Here is a 20,968-nt window from a genome sequence, read left to right on the forward strand (position 1 = left end):
CAGCTGCTTTACAGCCATGACCTCACTATCCTATCAGGAAGTCACCTCTAGTTACGCAAGGATGACAGTGGCGTGACACCCTATCTGCCAAGTCTTGATCACTCTAACCACGCACCTTTCAATAATAAATATGTGTGTGTGTCTAGTGTGTGAAAATGACACCTGATGGACACACAATGTGGGAGGTATCCAAAATACTAACACTGGAAGAAAATGCAAACTCCACACAAAACCTAAAATATGGCGGATGTGCTACCTAGTAACGTCAATTCCACCTTTTTACTATATTTTTTTAAAAAAAGCCCTGCCTCCTTTGTTCATGTGTGAATACCCATTTCTCACCCACGCCTCCTTCTGATGACAACCAGAAATTTCTCCTTGCATGATTTTCTTGTTCTCACCCACACTCCCTCCTCTCCTCTCCCCTTCCCGACATCCAACCTTCCACCACAAGGGGTTAATTAAAACTGATTGGGTCTTCTGAGACCACACCTGCCTCTGACAGGTAAGGCATCAGCACTGTGTATGTGTGTGCGTGCCTCCGTGCCGTATGTGCTTAGCGCATCACCTTGCGATAGCGCACGGCCTCTGCTCCGCTGCTCAGAGTTCAAAGCGGTCCCATTAGGACGCAATGATAGCGATCAGTTTTTATGTCTGATGCTTTAATGCATATTCACCAACGCGTGGCCCGTTTTGCATTTGACTTCCCATTTGCATGCAATTTGCGGATACATATGCATTACGCGCTGAGTGTGCTGTGTCCCTGCTTGTCAGAGCCACTTCAGGGCCTCATGCTTGATGGCTGATTAGATGCTGTCTGTGGAACCAATCGCTGCTTGGCCTCAGCTTCATGCCTGTCCGCCTGTCTGTCAGGCGGAGAGCCACATGTAGGAGGCGACACATAGTGACCTTATCGAGCATGCGAGGTGTTTGTATGTTGAAGCGAGCGCTATGTTGTGTAACAGCAGCTAGCAGGGGAGAGCTGCTGCGCACACGCACGCACATCGACACACGCGCTCCTTGCGGCTCCCAAAGCAAGCCTGGCGAGGAGAACAGTCAAATGAGCCACTTGAGAACAATGTGATTCAGTGTCTCCGTCGGGAAAAGGTGAAATATAACGCAAGAAAGAAAGAGAAAGAAAACAGAGCGTATGACCTTAAAGATCTAAACATCTCCAGATAAAACGGTAGATAAGAAACGGCTCGTATGGAATTATGCAAATCCTGTACGTCATTGTTTGTTGTTGTGAACATCTATGTATGGCTTTGGTGGCTGATTTGAAACATACGAACAAAGAGATAAACACGGCTAACGTATGGAAATGAAAATTCAAACCACGTCTCCCTTACACTATTGTTCGCTGTTTTCGAAGTGATCTTGAAATGAAGCGATTGCTCGCTGTAGCAGTAAAATGCAAATGTGAGTCACTTCTTGGCTAGAATGTCAGAAATCGTTTTAGGCCCCAGGATTTTCCCTTTCAGATTTAAGAGTCACAATAAAAGTGAAGAAGAGAAGAGCCATTTTACTATTTTACTCCCGCGGTGCCAGTTTACGCGTTCCTGGCCAATCTCTATTGAGGGCCGGCTGATGTGGGCAGACGTACGCTTTTGCGCCGTCCTCTCCCAACATTCCTCTGTTTGTCTGCTCCTCCTTTAAGGACATGTAGTCTGGCCATTGTGTGTTTGTGTGCCGAGCTGGCCGGCTGGCATGGGCCGTGCGGGCAAAAGGGCCATGCGGGCAGAATGCTAACTCACTTTGATTGTTAAGGCATTTATAATACATGTGAAGCTGGACGTCGACTGTGAGCCGTCATGCCCAAAATCAAAAGAAATTGAAGTCTCACTTCTTGGAAGCCAGAAATCTACATTTAACTGTTGAAAGAAGTGAACATAAAAGGAGGAACGACAAATAAAGATTGACGTCACTCGGCTTTATTAGAGAATACTGGCAGAAGCTGTGTGTCCCGCTGCGAGGGGTTATGTTGCGTGAATGGTGATTTTAATTTTGCTTGTGATTACACCTCTAAAACATTGCATGTGCGAGTGTTGCTAAATGCTGTTGCTGAGCAAAAATAAATCCAAAGAAAGAATCCAATTGAGGACTAACAACTGATTGAAAATGTATCAATGCAATCCCCATCCTGATATTAATGATGTCATTATGACTATAAAATGGGATTTCAACTTGATATTATGTGTGTGTATATATAACTATATATATATTATGGCATTATTTTTTTTTTGGGAGGGGTGCAATACGCGACATTTTATGTTTACCAATTGCTGTCAGCAAACAAAGGAGGAACCTCTTTTGTCCGGGGTCCAATTCCTCAGCTATACCCCTTCTGTGCTGTCTTGTGATTAGGATCAGAGCTCATGGTGTGTGTGTGTGTGGGGGGGGGGGGCGTGAAATCATTTGTGGTTGTAATTATGGGCTCCCCTCTCCAGAGTAATCATGAGCTATTAAACACCATCACTCGGCTCAACCCCCCAACAATGCCATTTAACATCTCTTTTCCTCCGGGAGGCTGCGGCGAAGAGGCCAACTACCCACAAACTACAGTTGACGCAGAGCTGTGTGTGTGTGTGTGTGTGTGTGTGTGTGAACTGGCTTCCAAAAGTGAGACTGGAGGTTTCGCATGCTTTCTTCTTTTTTCGACGAAATTCAATAGCGTCATCACCGAGACAAAGGGTTGGGCCGCCCACTTACTGTATGTTGCAATGCTACCACCTTAAAGTTAGTTTCACTCCCTCGCTTACTAGAGTTTATATTACAGATTGGCTTTTTTTTTATTTCATTAACATATTTTGTTTAGTCAGACTGCAATTTAGAGACAAATTATAATAACTTTTATCAAGTAGACACAAAAATGCTTAACACAATCTCAAGAATGATTAAATGGATGACTTAAAAGGGAGAGTACGAAAATGAAGTTACATTAGGGAAAAACAGATGATTTTTTTTTAATTGTGAAAAATGATTTGCAAAATCGAAGTAGGTTATAGCCAACCGGTTATACCTCACACTAATCTAAAAACTAAAGGTGACCTTTTCAGTCGGTTGCTCCTAAACGGTGGAATGCACTTCCTTACAAGCTGCTCCTACTGTGGACATTTTTAAAAGGCAATTAAAAACATTTCTTTGAACGTGCGTTCTAAGTCACATTCAATGGCTTTTCTGTTGTTTCTTTTCTCATATTTCATCCTGATATTTTATTCTATTGCTGGATATTTGGATTTTTCATCTCAATAATGCCAAGTTATTCTCCCACAGGTGTGTTTCAGTGAGAAAGTAACAGGTAACGCTCGCGGGAAGATGAAGGAATCCAACAACTAAACAAAAGGCGAAATGCTTATTCACAATCAGTGACGCGTGCTTAAAACTTAACTTAAAACCTGCGAGAATGACTATCGCTGCACTGAGGCAGCAGGAAGTAAGCAAATAGGCGAGGGAGAGAAAACAGGGAGGAAAGGGGCGAGAAGGAGTGTTTATTCTCTTCTTCCCTCCTCTACTCTGTCTTTTCCCTCCCTTTTTTTTTTGCCCATTCACCGATGTGTATTGTGTGTGGGTGTACACACTCTCTCCTGCACACTTGAATCTTTTACTGATTACCAAACACACGTCACGTCTTTCTGAAGGGCTTTTAACGGTGGAGGATTATCAGGCAGACAGAGGCTTTTCACCCTTTGTTTGGCCTCCCTGCTCAAGACAGCCAGATGACAAATGAATGCTTTGTGTCTCCATAAACTGACATAATTGTCATTTTGCTGGCGATAAACAGATGAAATTGCAGCTTTGATATTTTGCAAAGATTGTTTAGAGTTGCAAAGCCTTGCTGCTGTACAGTATACAAAATAATTATATTCGGAATGTCAAACTGAATTTAGGTGGATAATTTTTTCTTTTTTCTTTTCTTTTTTTTGCTGTACAGTATACAAAATAATTATCTTCGGAATGTCAAACTGGATTTAGGTGAATAATTTATAGTTAGGGAAATGGGCATTTCATTCCCTTGCTTGTCACGGGATAAGATTTATACCACTTGCTACTTAACATACAAATGTGCAGGTGTTAAGATGAGGTTATAAAGCAAGAAAAAACAAACAAAAGATGCTAACAGCGCAAAAAGGCGTTACATCTGTTCAGATCGCGTCTAAATAGTGGAGCACCAGATTTAATTTTTTATTTTGGCAAGTAAGCACACGCAAACAGATACTGAGCCTCGCGGACTTGAGTGGATGATATTGGATTTCATTCATGACAACAATGGGCATCAAACACAGAATCATTATACAAATCAGCTGAGTTCATTTTTATCATTCTTTTTTATCCTTACTATATGATGTAATTGACTGAAGCTTAATTAAAAGTTTTGAATTGAAGAATTGTTTCAGTCAAGGTCAAAGAAATACAAATTAATCACCGAGTTTGAGTTCATATTTTTATATCTGATTCCAAAGAAGTCATGACCCTAAATTACTGCAACACACATATTTAATAGTAAATAGTGCTAATATAGCAAATTTGGAATTGCACATTTTGATGCTTGTTGCCGTGATGTTTGAATGCATCATAAGGCAATATGTAACGCTCCAGCTTGTCATTTTAACGATGCTGTGAGATTCACTTGTTCAATTTATCAATTGATTAGAACTCACTTGAGTGTTGTGTTACAACAGGCATTTGTGATGAAATATTTTACAGAATAATATTTTACACAATAATGGGTGAGTCCACATAAACAAGTGAATAAAGGTGCTTGCTTCCATACGTGCCATCTCTGAGGTGGTCGGGTACTGCCCTCTATCCCCGCCTCGTGTTTTCCTCGGTTTTATGTGTATGTCCTGCCCATCCTCTTCCTTTCAAACCTCAGTTTACCATCACAATAGCTGCCTGCCGAGACGCACACCGACCACCACAGACTACTGGCAGGGGCCCATTCACTGCCGCAACCTACCTTGTCTAATAAAGGACCCGGCAGGCCTGTTGGCTCAGCACCGCGCTTGTTGTGTCTGTGTCGGCTGCGAGACTTACCGTGGACGTACAGATGTTGGGTTTATGTACTGGGGTGAACAAGAAGGGGTTTTATGTACCCAGTAGGTTGGCGTTTCAGTCTGAAAGGACAGCAAAAGTGTTGAGGACAAATTGTTCTTGAGTGTTATTTGAAAGGAAAGGATGGGTGACCATATTGTTTGAAGATCACACGTGGTCTGACAAGTATGTTGCTGTTTACTTTCCACGTTCAGAACTCGACACAAACATGAAAAATCGCTTGCGCTTCCAAGCTCCACAATGCTCTTTTCATACCGATAAATAGCCCAAAATGCTATGTAGTGACTATAAGCAGCACAGGGAATGACTTATTGACGTGAGTACATTGATCGAAAGCTTTACAAAAGAAAATGTTGTTTTGTGTGATTCATGTAACCCAACATTTTGTGGTAAAATGAATATCCCAGAAAGTTGGGTCATCCTTTTTTGAGCCTATTTGGGCTATTTCTGACCCAAATGTGTGTAGTAGGCTCCAGTTCAACAAAAACCATGAAGAGGATAAGTGTGGGTTTAAATGGATGGATGAAACTCTGACGAATCGCAATCACATTCTGAATTTATGGCGTCCTACAGATAATTGCCCCAAAAGGGCACAGAACACTACAACAAAACATCCCCCCGGTTAATGACTGGAGATCAGACAAGTTAGCGGGGCGACTGCAGCCTCTTTACCAGCAACATGATTGGCCTCGTCTCAAGAGCCGCTTTCCCTTAAAATCAGTCATTTTTTCGTGGGGCCTTTGTAAGATTTTGGTTTGATTGAAGAAGTGTTTGTGTGCTCAAACGTTATGTGTGTGCGCATACCTCAGACCTTGGGAGGGATGCTCGTACAAGTCCAAACTTGCCACAAAGGCTGTCAGAAATGAAAGATGATGGCAGGGCGAAGGAGGATGTTCGCAGCTAAATCCTACAAGGACAAACATACACCCAACGGTCACACAAACGTCGCGATATCCGATCCAGCGCACCACAATTATTGGCTTTTTTTTTTTATTTGTCACCCTGTTAAACAGAGACATGAGAGAACAAAGACCGAGGAGCTTATCTGGAGGAAGAGTTACATCCAACGATTATTGACGCAGGTGACCAACAGTAAAGGAGAGTTGAAGATAAACCTGCCGACAAGATTCAGACTCTGTGTGTGTCCCTACTGCGTCTTATTAAAACGACAAGCCCAATGTTTGTGGATATCCGCTGATACGCAACCAGAAGGAAAGAGGCTGCCGTTGATTTTTCCTTAATCCCTTTAAAAACGTATTGACATAAACTGGCGGTCATCTATTGGTGGCATGGGGTCGCGTGCGGAATTTTCCACTGGCTTCCCCCAACACGGGACAGAGGAGAAAATGGCTAGACGTCATTTACTCATTTCAAGTCAGCGATACATCTTTTATTAGAGCCATTATCTTGAAGTTACATGACACATTAAGGCTAGAAAAAGTTTGAAATGATTTATCTTTGAATATTGGTGTGTAGACTTTTATAGCCATGTAAAAATAAGGTCAAGGTAGTCACCGTTCTGTACACAAACCGGTACTTCAACAGCAAACTAAAACAATTACCTTGTTTGTATGTCTTTAAATTTGTGTGTCACACGAGTCCTCTGACAGCTCAGGCAGGTCCAGACTCGTCTCGTACAATGATTAGCCCCGCTTGTCTTACACTGGAGACAATGGCCTCTTCCTTTGAGCATCTCTGTTGACCCACTGTTGACCAGCTGAAACGTAGCGAAACCAAACTCTGGAATCAAAGTTTTCCATTAGAAACAATGGGACAATGCGACGTGTGAAATAATTAAACCACTTGTTGTTTGGTGTCATTTTGCATTGCATAAATGACACATTTTGACTTGATATGTTTTTAAGATGATGGCTCAAGCATGTAAAGTGCAGTTATGGCAATTGCGAGTATGTTCCTAATCATAGAGAATAAAAAATAAAACATCCTGTCCTTTATATACGTAACATCTTCCAGCTGAATTTATGATTACTTCTGCGAAGTTTTTCTGCTTGGCTTTTTTTTCAGCAGGGCTTGGTCTCTACCGACTTCGAAAAGCCCCATCGTACTCCTCCGTGCGAGTTTGACGTCGTTGAAATACAAGTGATGTATTCTATACATGCCCGCTTCTGCCAAAACAACAACAAAACATAAACAGCCACTTGAAATGTGCATGGAAATAGACAGTAAAATAAATGACAAGGGCATTAAAAAGAAATTGGGCACTTGGGCCTGCAGTGAATTTTCTATGCATGTTAAAAAGCAGGCAGAACTTTCATTTGTCATTCCAGGTGGTGTCCAGGACCATGTGGCTTCAGGGGGCCGATAAGATTACTTTCCATCGAAGCGGGCATAGGTGGGATCTTTGGACAGGTGCATAGCAGGCCTGCTTAGCCCCCCCCCCCCCCCCACACACAAGAATCAGCACTCAGGCCATCAGGTTAAGGAGGCCAATCAAAAGCGGGAGGCATATATGTGTGTGTGTGTGTGTTGTGCTAGACTAGGCACAATGATGAGAGAGGGTCTGTCAGCGGCCACCTGTTAGCCAGCTGACAGGGTCTTGTTTCAGAGTCAACTTTCAATTTCTCTCATATGGATTCCCCCCAATATTTTACTATGAACATGAAGTTGAATGGTAGAGAGGAGAGGGGGGTAGTGTCTCGTGGCGTCTTGTTTGATGCTGGCTTGAAGATAGCACCCACTTGATGTGGTATTACCATCACTATAGGGGTTGTAATAGATCTAGAGGGTCTGCAGCTGAGGGGTGGAGAAGAGGATTGGGTTGGGGCCACATTGGAAAATCCAAAATGAGGGTTGAGTGACGAAGGTAAGAAGGCATGCAGTGGACAGGAGGAGGGGACGTGACTAAGTAGAGGAGATCATTTCTCATGTCTGTGGGGGCTGGAAATAAATTGAAGGAGGACTACTAATTCATCAATGAAGCAAACAAAATAATCAACAGAAAAAAAAAGGATTATCCAAATAATCGTTAGTTGCAGCCCTATGATATTCAAAATAGTGTCTCCCCCTGATAACATAGCCTTTTTTCAGATATCTGTGTGCGAGGTTTAGTCGCCTGATGTGCAGTTGAGAGCTGCCAACTATTTTTTTTTTTCACGATCGTCCCACCGCGCTCAGCCATGTCACTTGCTGTCCTGTTTCCTCCTGCTCTCCACTTCATTGGGAGACTTTGCGGATGTACTCATATACTCCCCAAACATGAAGTGAAATGTCAAACGTTGGGCCAATCAATAACAGTGGCTAGACAGAAATAAAGGTCTCCATCATTCTATTTTTTATGTGCAGGCAAGGGAAGTGGGAAAAAATGGACAGATAGTGCAGTGAATCCCTTAAGAGAAGATCGGCGTCCTTCCTAAGCAAGATGATGATGTCGCTGTTGCTTGTGATGCAAATCACTGCTTTCTGTGTTTATGCTGCTCAGACTCTCAGTGCTACCTCTCTGGCCCAAGTACACACTTAGACTCATTTACGGACAAGATTTAATGAATGCAAGCGCAATGGCGCGTGTGTGCGTGCTCCATAATAGCATGTGCACACACAAAGCCAGCAGCATAACACACAGGGAGCACTGAGGGCACCAATAAGAGTTCAGCACACCAGTGTACCCTCTTGCTTGAATAATTCAAATCAGCCATGTTGTGGTGAATGATGCATGGATTAAGATTCAGTTGGGTTTTTGTTGCCATCTAGTGGACATTCACGATACTGCAGGCACTCCTTGCACCTAACGGACCAAAAGGATGATGGATTACTGCAGGCCTTTACAATTCCGATAACATCTCGTGCTCCAGTGGCGCAATCGGTCAGCGCGCGGTACTTATAAGACAGTAGCCAGCGGAGAAATGCCGAGGTTGTGAGTTCAAGCCTCACCTGGAGCATTTATATTTATTGGCAATTTTAATTTCTGACTTTTGTTTACATAAAGGTGATATCACTGAGAGTGGACTGTTTAGTGATAAAGACTTTGTTGATGGAGTCTATGATCCCACATTGTGCTTTGATAAACGTATTTTCATGTAAAAACATCCCATTATATTCCATTAAAGCCTATTTTACTTCATTATAATTCACCGGCATTTTTTTTTACTTATTTCATCACCTCTCTAAAACAGAAAAATCAATAATAAATCCAAACATTGCTTTTGCAATACTTGAAGACCAACTTTACCTTTTCAAGTTATTGATTGTCATCTGTCTTGGGCTTAAAAAGTCAGCCCAGCAAAGGTCAAACCACATCTTTGTTTACGCCTTCCTGCCCTTGAGTCTTCCTGTTTAGATAACTTCATCAGATCGGCGTGGGTGTGATTTGCAGCGTTCTTTTGTGTTTCGGTTTGAATTATATGTCTGATGGAAAAGTGTGATGTAATTTGATCTAAATTGTCAATTGATAGCAATGTGCGAATTTGTTTCGGGAACTTCACCTAATTAATATATGTGCTCCAGTGGCGCAATCGGTCAGCGCACGGTACTTATAAGACAGTAACCAGTTGAGCAATGCCGAGGTTGTGAGTTCGAGCCTCACCTGGAGCAGTTTGTGTTTTATATACTGTAAGAATTTCTTGTACTAATAGATTATGACTGGTGGTTTTATTTGGAAAAGTGTAATGTAATTTGATCTAAATTGTCGAGAAATGTACAAATTTGGTTCAGGAACTTCAGCTAAACTAAAATATCCACAATATGTGCTCCAGTGGCGCAATCGGTCAGCGCACGGTACTTATAAGACAGTAACCAGTTGAGCAATGCTGAGGTTGTGAGTTCGAGCCTCACCTGGAGCAGTTTGTGTTTTATATACTGTAAGAATTTCTTGTACTAATAGATTATGACTGGTGGTTTTGTTTGGAAAAGTGTAATGTAATTTGATCTAAATTGTCAGAATTGTAAGCAATGTACAAATTTGGTTCAGGAACTTCAGCTAAACTAAAATATCTACCATACGTGCTCCAGTGGCGCAATCGGTCAGCGCACGTTACTTATAAGACAGTAACCAGTTGAGCAATGCTGAGGTTGTGAGTTCGAGCCTCACCTGGAGCAGTTTGTGTTTTATATACTGTAAGAATTTCTTGTACGAATAGATTATGACTGGTGGTTTTGTTTGGAAAAGTGTAATGTAATTTGATCTAAATTGTCAGAATTGTTTGTAGAAATGTACAAATTTGGTTCAGGAACTTCAGCTAAACTAAAATACCTACCATATGTGCTCCAGTGGCGCAATCGGTCAGCGCACGGTACTTATAAGACAGTAGTCCGTTGAGCAATGCCGAGGTTGTGAGTTCGAGCCTCACCTGGAGCAGTTTGTGTTTTATATACTGTAAGAATTTCTTGTACTAATAGATTACGACTGGTGGTTTTGTTTGTGGGTGTGAACATAAGACACTCGTTTTGTTTTATATTTAAAAAAAAGGCATATTTTTTGAGTGATTTGGAAGGGACAACACAATCACTTTTTTTTTTTTTTTTTATCTTACAAGTGACAAGATATCATTTTCTTCCGGGTGTTGTTGAACACACGCCAAAGCATCGCTGTCCAATCAGAGGTTTGAGCTCAATGCAGCAGGCATGTCATGTGGGCCATGCAGATTACATCCTCTAATCTGCCTGTCATGAAAATCCAACCACAGATGTTAAAAAAAAAAGAGATGATGGAGTAACAAATGTATCGATGGATGTTGGGAATACGACAAGGCATTCTATCTTCAGCTCGATGGAGAGTTGAGAAGACGAAACCAACAAGTGTTAAGTGAGTGTTTGAATGCTTATGTTTTGGTTAGTGCATTTAGGAGCATCGTCGTGCAGTAAGCAAAAGGATGTGGTTGCACTTTGGTTTTCGTTTACTTTTTTAGGCGTGACGCGCTGAAGCTAATCGTCAGTTTGGGAAAATTTGTGTAGTTGAAGTAAATTTAATGTGACATTCTGAGAAATGAATGGTACTAGGGCATTGGTGGCTCAAAATTAGAAGGTAAATGCTGATGATACATTCAAAGTGATTTTACAAGACTGAAAAATAGAAGTGGTTAAGTAGGAAAACCCCTTTAACGCTTCAAGAAACATTTGACAGCTTTTGCTTTCATTTCTGTAGCTAGGGTGTTTGTTTTTGCGAGTAGTCACTCTTGAAGCATGAATGCTTTGTTTTCCAGCTAGTAACATGTCTGAGACAGGCACCGGGAAGAAACCACCTTGGCTCAAATTGGACATCCCAATCATCCAGCTGACATCTGATGACATGTCCACACAAAAGGAGGTAAACGCAAACAAAGATTTATTGTGTTTTCAGTTACGAGTGTGGTCACAGAACGAATTAAATGTAGATTTTACAAGTCTTGAAGCTACTAGCAAGATTTGAATGTAGCCTCACTTCTCACGCCCCTCAGATAGCATGAATGAGTTTGGTGTATTGCCCGAAATGAAATTTGTTTGTTTGAGATTGTATCTTTTTTTTTTTAATGCACAATCAATCAAAACGTAAGGGAGACATTCAATTTACCTGATGATACGATGAGCAGGTGGTTGCAGCTGTATGCAGGAAGCCACTCATGCAGATGTCCACATTTTAAACACCAATTCTCCCTTGAAATAAAGAATACAATGTTCCATTAAATTCATTATTAACTTTGTTTCTAACTGGATTTAAATAACTGGGCAATAAACTATAATAGTCACCTGTGTGAAGCATCTTTCTATTATTTGCTCGTAAGCAAATAATTGACATATCCTTTGGTCTTTAGATAGCACTGTAGTTGTTTGGCCACAAGACGGCGCCAAAATATTACTGTTAGCAACCTGCCACTGAGAGAATATTGTATTAGAAATGTATTGCTAAAATGCAAACATTGTAAAAATAAGATGGTAACATACTGTATATCGAGATTAAAAACCCGAGTAGAGAAAAAAAATGCAGTCTAGCTTAGTTAGCTTCAATTAGCACCTAACAAGCGACTAAGCACTCGCGATTATCGTTAGCGTCATGCTAATCGTTTACTTGCGTTTCGTTTTCCTAATTTTTTCAGTAAACTACAATGCAACATGAAAAATAATGTTTAATACTTCCAGGACTCCGGTTGGTTTAAACCAAATTCTAAATTAAAACATATTCAAGCTAAAACATGTTGTTATAACACATTAGCATTTAGGCTTAGCCTCTTAGCAATTTACCAGACCACAGAATGAGCGCTCAGTCGATGGAGAAAAGCTCCTCACATCAATATACACGTACAATTCATTGTCCTAACAAACACGAAACTCATTAGATATTGATATGAGTGAATTAATTACTGTTTTACATGATTTTCACGGGAAAATGATTGCTTACCAGAATGTCTCCTTGACAATAAGATATGCGCTACAAGTGGCGGAGTGAGGTATTACTTCTGAATGGCCCATGTTTTCCAATCATACGTTTTATGTGGTTTATAGATGGATTTATGTTTTTCTGAATGATATCGGCTTATGAAAAGGAAAATAAATTCTAATTGATTCTTTAAACCCAGTCCTATAATATGAACTGATTAGCTCCTGTTTGCAAATTGTGTGTTGCAGCCACTCAAACGCCAACGCAGTGTCAGCATGCCTGCAGAAAACCCTCAGGCCTGCCTGGCTGCCTTAGAAACATCCCAAAACTACCTCAGACCTCCTCTGGAGAGAGTGCCCTCCATCACATCATCCAAGGGGTTAGACACACACATACATGCAACCGAACAACCTCCCCTGCTGCCAATTCCTCTCTTATTATTCACTCCTTTTCATAAATAAATCCTGCAAAAGTTTTAACCTTCTAAATTGTCTTGCTGCTATTGCACCACTTTCTACTGCTCCCTTTTTTTCTTCTCTCTTCTTTTGGCAACGAGGCAGTGAAAAAAAAGTGCGCTTTGAGCGTGTCAACACAATTCCACCCAAAGGCCGACAGTGCCCCAGGAGGGTGCCCACCGTCCGAAGGCGGTCGTGCATCCCCAAAATACTGACTCGCCGACGTTCCTCCATACCCAAACAGATTATCAGGTAGAGAAATCTGGTTTTTTTTTCCTCACAAACTAAAATATCAACGAGTATCTTGGGTGATTCCAAGCATCCAGCATAAAACAAAACTTCCTGAAAGAAGTGACATATTTCCTATATGTAGGTGTCAGCGGAATTGTGTGTGTGTTTGTGTGCATAAGTGTGTGTCTCCGCGTGTCATGTCCAGGCAAGACTTGGTCCCCACCCTCCTCTTCTTCTCCTCCCTGCTATGTGTGATTCCTCGCTCGTTCCTTTTAATCTTGCTGTGTTCTGGAGTTCTGGTATGTTAGCGGCATAACTCATGTTTACACACACACACACACACACACACACACACACACACACACACACACACACACACACACACACACACACACACACATACGGATAATAAGGCAAAAGCGACACACAGACCTCATTCACACCGGGGGCTCCAAAGAGGGAGCCACATTGACTTTGACGAGGAACAGAGACTCTCATCTTGTTTTGTCAGGAAGTTTAATCCTTTTTGGCTGAATTCCACACACACTTTCTCACACACTGAGACACAAAGCTCTGTCATGCTGCTGAGACAAGGTCAGAGCATTTAGGATCCTTCAATTCCTTGAGAGCGCGTCCGGGACTACTTCATCTCCTTCCTTTTCTCAAACGTTTGATTAAATGAGCCCAACTGTGGATGTCAAACAGAGTCTGGACATGCGGTGATTATCCCCACTGGATATCAGGAAATCTGGATTTGTTTAGATTCACTGGATCTGACTCGAAGGAGTCGTTTTTGGGGACAGTGGGTTAGCCACGCTGGTAATGGAGGTGATAAAGCTCCATACTCACTGCCCCACTCAGGTATGAGCCGCAGCCAGGAACCTTACTGGGGCTCCATCAACAGGTAAGTAGGCTTTGGGACATCATATATATTTCTACATTTTCCTGGGTGATACATTTTATTAGGATTTTGTACATGGATCACGTGCGAGTGAATGTAACGTTTGCCTGTTGGTGCTTGTGAGCATAGTTGCTTATCTAAACACCCACAAACACATAATAGATTCTAAAACCTCCATTCATGACAATAATTGTGTTTATTTTGAATATGGTGCATCATGGTATGTATTTGCATTCAGTATTTTGGACTAATTATGGTGTGGATAAGATTTTTAAGTTGTTCCTAGGCTCCTCCAGCTGGGGTCCTTCACCAGATGATGGCTGTGTGTTTATTACTGAGTGTGCTTCTCTCCAAACATTTCACCACTATGGCGTCACAGTTGATAGATACACATAGGTAGACTGTATATACAGTGGAATCTTGTTTTTGTGGTTTGAAAGTTTCCACTAGGTCTGACTGGAATCGAAATGCACAAAAAAATCCCATCACAGGAAGTTCCTTTCATTTTCTTTTCAGGGGTACGGCGGACTGGTTTGGTGTGAGCAAGGACAACGACAGCAGCCAGCGATGGAGGAGGAGGAGCCTGCAGCACTGCGGCCATCTCTATGGGGGTCTAAAGGCTCAGGTGATGAGGGGCATGGAGCTACCCAGCCAGGACAACCTCTCCCTGACCAGCACTGAGACTCCCCCTCCCCTCTGTCTCCCACCCCTCCACCCTAGTCACCATCACTATGGCATGCGGAGGGTAGGCTTTTTTTTTAGTACCTCTTCAGTTGACGGCATCAAAGTAGGAAGCAAGTTTGGTTAGTTCAAGTATTATGTGTAGTATTAGTAATATGGAATCACATGTTTTTGTGTGAATGGTTAAATGTTGATCATGATATTGTAAATGTATTGTGTGTGCACAGGTTGTAGACCCCCTGGCTCGGGGTCGAGCTTTCCGCACGGGGGAAGAGATTGATGGCATCGGCGTGCTGCCAACTCTCCCCAACGCCTGCGCGGCCTCCCTTTGCTCATTTTCCAGCTCGCGTTCGGCCATCAGCAGGTTGCCACGGCGACGCAAACGGGAGTCAGTTGCCGCCATGAGCCTCAAAGCTGCCTCGGCATTGATGAAGGTGCTTTGCAAAACACATTTTGGTTCTTCGGTTGTCCATCAGGCAAATGTATTTAACCGTTTGCGTGGACAGGGGCGTGCAGTCGGTGAAACCGTGACAGGACGATATCGGAGGCGGAGTTTCCTGCACCCCAGTTTTTTTGAAGATGACACAGTGGACTTCCCTGATGATTTGGACACATCTTTTTTCACTGGAGTGAGCACATACACAAATGCTTCCTGTCAGAAAGTGAGACTTGCCTGACTTCGTTGTCGTGCACTTCAGGAGGGTCTGCCAGATGAGCTCTCCAGCTATGCAGATGAAGTTTTTGAGACGGCATCAGAGGCCGCGCGCCATCATCTTGATGACGGCGATCTCACTGGAAGTGCGCTTGATAGGAACGAACTGGAGAGGAGTCACCTGATGTTGTGAGTTTACTGTAGATGTTCTAAAAAGTACAGAAAATAGATGAATGGTTGGTGCTCCTATTTCCAGGCCGTTAGAACGAGGATGGCGCAAAGCTAAAGACGGCTCACTCGTCCAACCCAAAGTGCAAGTGAACCAAGAAATGATGAGTCAGCAGCGTGGGCAAAGGATCACAGTGCCCGTCAAGAAGCTGTTCGCCCGAGAGAAGAGGCCTTACGGGCTCGGCATGGTCGGCCGTCTCACCAACCGAACGTACCGAAAGCGCATTGATAGCTTTGTCAAGAGACAGATTGAAGACATGGACGACCACAGGTACAAAATACCCAGAAAATCTACTTCTCTTTTTTTTAAAATTATTATTATTATTATTTATTTATTTATTTATTTATTTATTTATTTATTATATTCACCAGGCCGTTCTTCAGCTACTGGATCACTTTTGTCCATTTACTGATAACCATCCTGGCTGTCATTATCCACGGCATCGCTCCTGTGGGCTTCTCACAACATGAGACTGTGGATTCGGTCAGTAACATGTTTCTATAATTGACCCTAGGAAGCATTCAGTGTAAAATAAGTAAATGCTACTTTAAAATAAAAAATACTTTTCAGGTGTTAATGAACAAGGGTGTATATGAAAATGTGAAATTTGTACAACAACAGAATTTCTGGATTGGTCCAAGCTCGGTGAGTACTTGGAAGATTTTCAACCTCTACTGCATTGATTATTTTAAAGCTATATTTTATATTCCTATTTTTTTTGGAAGGAGGCGCTAATCCATCTGGGAGCCAAATTTTCCCCTTGCATGCGTCAGGATCAAGAGATCCACAAACTGGTGCAAGACAAGATGGTCAAAGAAAGAGAGTCGGGCTGCTGCGTGAGGAATGATCGCTCGGGATGTTTGCAGACTTTGCAAGAAGAGTGTTCGGTTAGTGCACTTATGACCTTTTCTGGAAAGCACCTTACCTTTAATGACAATAAATACTATTTCTGTCTTCTAGACCACATTGGCATTATGGGTAAAGTGGCCTCAGCATCCCAGTGCTCCTTACTTGAACGGTAAATTACGTCAATATGGCGCAGTTTGCCATCAGGATCCCAGGTAAAATCAAATTGGTGTGTATGTTATTATTAACATGCGTCACATGTTTTTACCTAGAAAGAAGTAAGCAAAATGTTTCACCCGCCCCCCCACATCATCTATTTTGTAGGATTTGCCAGGAACCTGCCTCTGTCTCGCCTCACGAATGGCCTGAAGACATTACCAAGTGGCCAGTGAGTATGGAGAATCTAGTGGTGAAAATAAAAAATAAATAAGAATAAATATAAATAAAAACAATCATCATGATCAACATAAAACCTAGAGATGAAACACAACTGTATTTTACTGTTAAAGTTAAATATAACTGAGCTGCACATAGCGACTCTTTCCTTTACCACTAGAGGGAGCCCTTAACTACAGTCCAATCTATGTGACCCCCAGGTTTGCACGCGATACAGTTTTGTGAACCACACCAATCTTCCTCACATCGATTGCACCATCACGGGCCGGCCCTGCTGCATTGGAACCAAAGGCCGGTAAGGATCCAATGTGAATCTATATTTAATATTTATTTGTATTATATGTTCCAAGTCTTTTATTGGTGTTGTTTATTTGCTGTCATTATTAATATTCGAAATTTAACAATACCCTGACTAAAGCAATCCTATTTGCATACTGATTAAAATATTATATTTCATAGATGTGAAATCACTTCCAGAGAGTACTGTGACTTCATGCACGGCTACTTCCATGAAGAAGCCACTCTCTGCTCACAGGTAGACTACACATACACTAGTAAATTTGTTTAAATTATTTTTTAAAACAGCAACATGAAGTTTAAGTTAGCCTCAAATTAGCGCAACCATTCTTTCTCCACTAGGTGGCGTGCATGGATGACGTGTGCGGCCTCCTGCCTTTCCTCAACCCCGAAGTCCCAGACCAGTTTTCCCGACTGTGGCTGTCCCTCTTCCTTCATGCTGGGTGATCTTACACCCTCATTGGTTAATCTTCAAACAAGCCTAACTCTGCATTATTCCCAATTTTTTTTTTATCATTATCCTCTGTAGGATTCTTCACTGCCTGGTGTCAGTGTTGTTCCAAATGACAGTTCTTCGAGATCTGGAAAAGCTAGCCGGCTGGCTGCGGATCTCCATCATCTACATGCTTAGTGGCATCACAGGCAACTTGGCTTCTGCTATTTTTCTGCCTTACAGAGCGGAGGTACAGAAATAATCTGTTTCAAGAAGTGTTATGTAGGCTGAATGTCCCAATACGTTTGTCTTTGTCCCACATCGCTTTCTTTCAATTAGGTGGGTCCTGCTGGCAGCCAGTTTGGCATCCTGGCGTGTCTCTTTGTGGAGCTCTTTCAGACCTGGCAGATCCTGGAGAGGCCGTGGCGGGCGTTTGGAAAGCTGATTGCCATCTCTGTATTCTTCTTCTCCTTCGGATTGCTACCTTGGATCGACAACTTTGCCCATGTCTGTGGTTTTGTCTCAGGATTCTTCTTATCCTTTGCCTTCTTGCCGTATATCAGGTGAATGATGATGTTGCACTGATAGATGAAAAGATTCCAACTACAGATTCATAAATGTCATTCTTTGCTGTTTCAGTTTTGGACGCTCAGACATGTACCGCAAGAGGGTCCAGATTTGTGTGTTCCTTCTGGTTTTTGCAGCTTTGCTCTCTTCATTGGCAGTCTTCTTCTATGTTTACCCCGTGAAGTGCGACTGGTGCGAGTACCTCACCTGCATCCCAATCACGGACAAGTTTTGCGAGAAATATGACTTAAACGCAAAACTCCTTTGACCCACGTCGGGTTGCATTGCAGCATTTTGACATGAAGAGATTCTGCTGCAGAATAAGACTTTTTTTTTTTTTTTTTTACAAGGTCCTGCCGGCTTGTCCCACATAAAAAAGAAAATGTTGGTCAATGACTCCAATTTTCAGTTTTCATTTGCTTGTCAGCAACAGTTTGAACCATTCTGATCCAAAAATAGCAAACAAATGCAATTTTGAAGATGTATATGAACATAGTAAATATTGACTTTTTTGCACTTATTTTTCCAATAAAAAAATATATTTCAGTATAGAAGTGTATGAAATATTCTTCAGCAAAGTTAATGCATCAATTCATTCTTCCCATGCAACCTCAAAGGAAATAAACTAATTAAAATATCGTGCAGCTCTTTTCTCTTGGACATTTAAATAAACATTTTACTGAGCTGAGTAAACACTGGCACCAGAACTCCTGACTCATTGTATAAATGGTATGTGAATATATGATAAGGTACGTCACGTCATGAGACCCTTAAGCAGTATCAGAAACCAGCTGAGCGTTTCACGCCCATTGGTTGCCCCGTGCAGCTTTGCAAGATAGCAGCAGTTATCTGCAAAAACCTACTCTGCAAAATTAATTCCTGAGCACTATATATTTGCTCTGCATGTAATATTTGACTTCTTGGAGAAATGAAAGTGAATGTAGAAGAATCGTCACCTAATCGAATAAACGTTACATGAGCTCGATTTTGGTCAGATATCAATTTTCATCTGAATGCAATTATCACAGAGTCACAAATTTTTATTTGTGGAGATGACTTAACCACCTAAATATAAACTCCAGTTTCCACATTGTGTCACATTGACAAAATGGAATCCACATGCAAATAATGCACATCATACAGAAGATAGCATTCAGCCCCCACCCACATGTTGTTCTCCGATAACACAGTCAAGGGAAAACACCCCCACTACTTTGCACCCTTTACTACTACTTCTAGTTTACTTCGCAAAGAAGGAAAAAATTCATTCTCTTTATGAAATCTATGTGTTTCTTTCCTTTCATGTGCAGTATCTCACAATGCTGTCTAAGAAGGAGAAAGAGCTACTTGAAAATGAATGGGGGAAACTGACTCCTGTGGCTGAATACATTGGAGCTGATGCGCTTCTTCGGTAAGTTCAAAATTCTAGGTCAAGAAAATTTGGGTGATACAAAAATATAAGGAGAAATTGTGTGGCAGTGATATTGATGTCAGGATTTTAGGACCTCCTGGAATTTGATCTTAAAAGTGTTAAATACATTGGATAAATACTGAATGGCTTTATGGAAATATGCTTCAGCATTTATTTTGAAATTCTTGATAAAGGCATTTAGCTCACTGGAAAGGTTTATTCGCATACATTTATTTAAAAAAAAACATTGCTAGTAAGATTTTTATGTCAGGTTATGCTAGCACTAGCATAAAAGCTAGAGAGAATGTCTTCATTGTAATTGTCTGTATCTAATTAAGAATGAATTGATTTTTGTGTATTTCGCATCAATTTAGGAAAAGTCATCAAATTTTAAAGTGAAAGAATGACATGTATTTTGACAGCTTCAGATTGAGCTAGCTAGAATGTTGGGTTAAGCTGGAGCCAAATAAACAATTGATCCTGCTTGTTTAAAAAATATTGAAAGCATTCCATATCTCGTATGGTTATAATTATGATTATACATTGATTTGTGATTTTCAGAATGTTTACGACCTTTCCCGGCAGCAAAACGTACTTTTCCCACCTAGACATCAGTCCAGGCTCCGATCACCTCTTCATCCACGGGAAGAAAATTGTCCAAGCCATTGTTGAGGGGGCCCAAAACATCAGCAGTTTAACAGAAACTCTGGCACCACTTCAGACTTTGCACGCCTACGTGCTGCGGATAGACCCGTCCAACTTCAAGGTGACCTCATGATCTCATGACTTTTGATTATCACGCATTGTTTTACCTCACTCCTTTTTTTTCTCTCATCTTCTCCTGCAGAACTTCTCCCACTGTATGCTCGTGGCTTTGGCCGTTCACATGGGTGAAGACTTTACAGAGGTTTTGCACGCCGCAATGGACAAGTACCTCTCAGCTTTTGCAGCGGTGCTCGCCGAGAAATACAGATGAGACGCACAATATACAGACCATTTAATGTACAGTATTTATGTATTTATTATAATAAAATATGTGAAAATAATACAACGCGTGTACTTTCTATTCTCAAATCAGACGGCTGGTATTTATGGGTACACATTTTTATAATATTAATAGTATATAAATAAGAGTGGATCTCGATTTATCCATTGACTGAGAACTCCGATGGACAAATTGGGAATGAAAACAACATGGAGGATAAAAGATTCTGAGACGCAAGCTAATCCCCATCCAAGATTCCTTTCTTGATATGTACCGTATTTTCCACACTATAAGGCGCACCGGATTATAAGGCGCACCTTCAATGAATGGCCCATTTTAAAACTTTGTCCATATATAAGGCGCACTGGATTATAAAGAGCATAGAATAAATAACTCAACGTTGCTCAAACGTTAATGCAATCTAGTAACACTCGAAATAGTGAAAACAATAACAATATATCAATAACTCAACGTTGCTCAAACATTAATATCACACAACACACAAAATAAACACGTAAAGCTTACT

General features: G+C 41.5%; 2 protein-coding genes and 5 non-coding genes across 12 annotated transcripts; all 7 read left to right on the forward strand.

The window, feature by feature from the left end:
• Positions 1–8,854: 8,854 nt before the first annotated feature.
• Positions 8,855–8,948, forward strand: trnai-uau. The gene is made up of 2 exons: positions 8,855–8,892; positions 8,913–8,948. It is a non-coding gene; the product is annotated as a tRNA-Ile (tRNA).
• Positions 8,949–9,506: 558 nt separating this feature from the next.
• On the forward strand, positions 9,507–9,600 carry trnai-uau. The gene is made up of 2 exons: positions 9,507–9,544; positions 9,565–9,600. It is a non-coding gene; the product is annotated as a tRNA-Ile (tRNA).
• Positions 9,601–9,754: 154 nt separating this feature from the next.
• trnai-uau lies at positions 9,755–9,848 on the forward strand. The gene is made up of 2 exons: positions 9,755–9,792; positions 9,813–9,848. It is a non-coding gene; the product is annotated as a tRNA-Ile (tRNA).
• A 162-nt stretch (positions 9,849–10,010) lies between these two features.
• On the forward strand, positions 10,011–10,104 carry trnai-uau. Its single transcript has 2 exons — positions 10,011–10,048; positions 10,069–10,104. It is a non-coding gene; the product is annotated as a tRNA-Ile (tRNA).
• Positions 10,105–10,269: 165 nt separating this feature from the next.
• Positions 10,270–10,363, forward strand: trnai-uau. The gene is made up of 2 exons: positions 10,270–10,307; positions 10,328–10,363. It is a non-coding gene; the product is annotated as a tRNA-Ile (tRNA).
• A 273-nt stretch (positions 10,364–10,636) lies between these two features.
• LOC119138234 (inactive rhomboid protein 1-like) lies at positions 10,637–18,597 on the forward strand. Of its 6 annotated transcripts, XM_037278107.1 has the most exons (21): positions 10,637–10,810; positions 11,208–11,311; positions 12,607–12,737; positions 12,919–13,065; positions 14,462–14,690; positions 14,854–15,060; positions 15,133–15,255; positions 15,325–15,467; positions 15,535–15,777; positions 15,879–15,990; positions 16,078–16,152; positions 16,233–16,394; positions 16,468–16,568; positions 16,678–16,741; positions 16,950–17,044; positions 17,209–17,284; positions 17,389–17,489; positions 17,576–17,729; positions 17,819–18,042; positions 18,119–18,377; positions 18,449–18,597. In XM_037278107.1, exons 2-20 carry the CDS (start codon positions 11,216–11,218, stop codon positions 18,312–18,314), a joined length of 2,679 nt encoding a protein of 892 aa, XP_037134002.1. In that variant the 5' UTR covers positions 10,637–10,810; positions 11,208–11,215; the 3' UTR covers positions 18,315–18,377; positions 18,449–18,597. The 6 variants fall into 6 exon arrangements, with proteins under 6 accessions (XP_037134002.1, XP_037134003.1, XP_037134005.1 ...); XM_037278108.1 differs by lacking the exon at positions 12,919–13,065 and having other exon boundaries at positions 10,638–10,810; positions 16,678–16,762; XM_037278110.1 differs by lacking the exons at positions 12,607–12,737; positions 12,919–13,065 and having other exon boundaries at positions 10,641–10,810; positions 16,678–16,762.
• A 438-nt stretch (positions 18,598–19,035) lies between these two features.
• Positions 19,036–20,503, forward strand: zgc:163057 (uncharacterized protein LOC563335 homolog). The gene is made up of 3 exons (XM_037278385.1): positions 19,036–19,457; positions 20,019–20,223; positions 20,305–20,503. Exons 1-3 carry the CDS (start codon positions 19,366–19,368, stop codon positions 20,431–20,433), a joined length of 426 nt encoding a protein of 141 aa, XP_037134280.1. The 5' UTR covers positions 19,036–19,365; the 3' UTR covers positions 20,434–20,503.
• Positions 20,504–20,968: the final 465 nt, after the last annotated feature.

Source organism: Syngnathus acus, chromosome 19, assembly GCF_901709675.1.
Source record: "Syngnathus acus chromosome 19, fSynAcu1.2, whole genome shotgun sequence".
Classification (NCBI taxonomy): domain Eukaryota; kingdom Metazoa; phylum Chordata; class Actinopteri; order Syngnathiformes; family Syngnathidae; genus Syngnathus; species Syngnathus acus.

Coding starts and splice junctions, on each gene's coding strand:
- LOC119138234 (XM_037278107.1), top strand. CDS start 11,216: ATGTCTGAGACAGGCACCGGGAAGAAACCACCTTGGCTCAAATTGGAC. Junction 15,778..15,878: donor GAAGACATGGACGACCACAG/GTACAAAATACC, acceptor TATATTCACCAG/GCCGTTCTTCAGCTACTGGA. Junction 16,395..16,467: donor CTTTGCAAGAAGAGTGTTCG/GTTAGTGCACTT, acceptor TCTGTCTTCTAG/ACCACATTGGCATTATGGGT.
- zgc:163057 (XM_037278385.1), top strand. CDS start 19,366: ATGCTGTCTAAGAAGGAGAAAGAGCTACTTGAAAATGAATGGGGGAAA. Junction 19,458..20,018: donor GGAGCTGATGCGCTTCTTCG/GTAAGTTCAAAA, acceptor TGTGATTTTCAG/AATGTTTACGACCTTTCCCG. Junction 20,224..20,304: donor TAGACCCGTCCAACTTCAAG/GTGACCTCATGA, acceptor CTTCTCCTGCAG/AACTTCTCCCACTGTATGCT.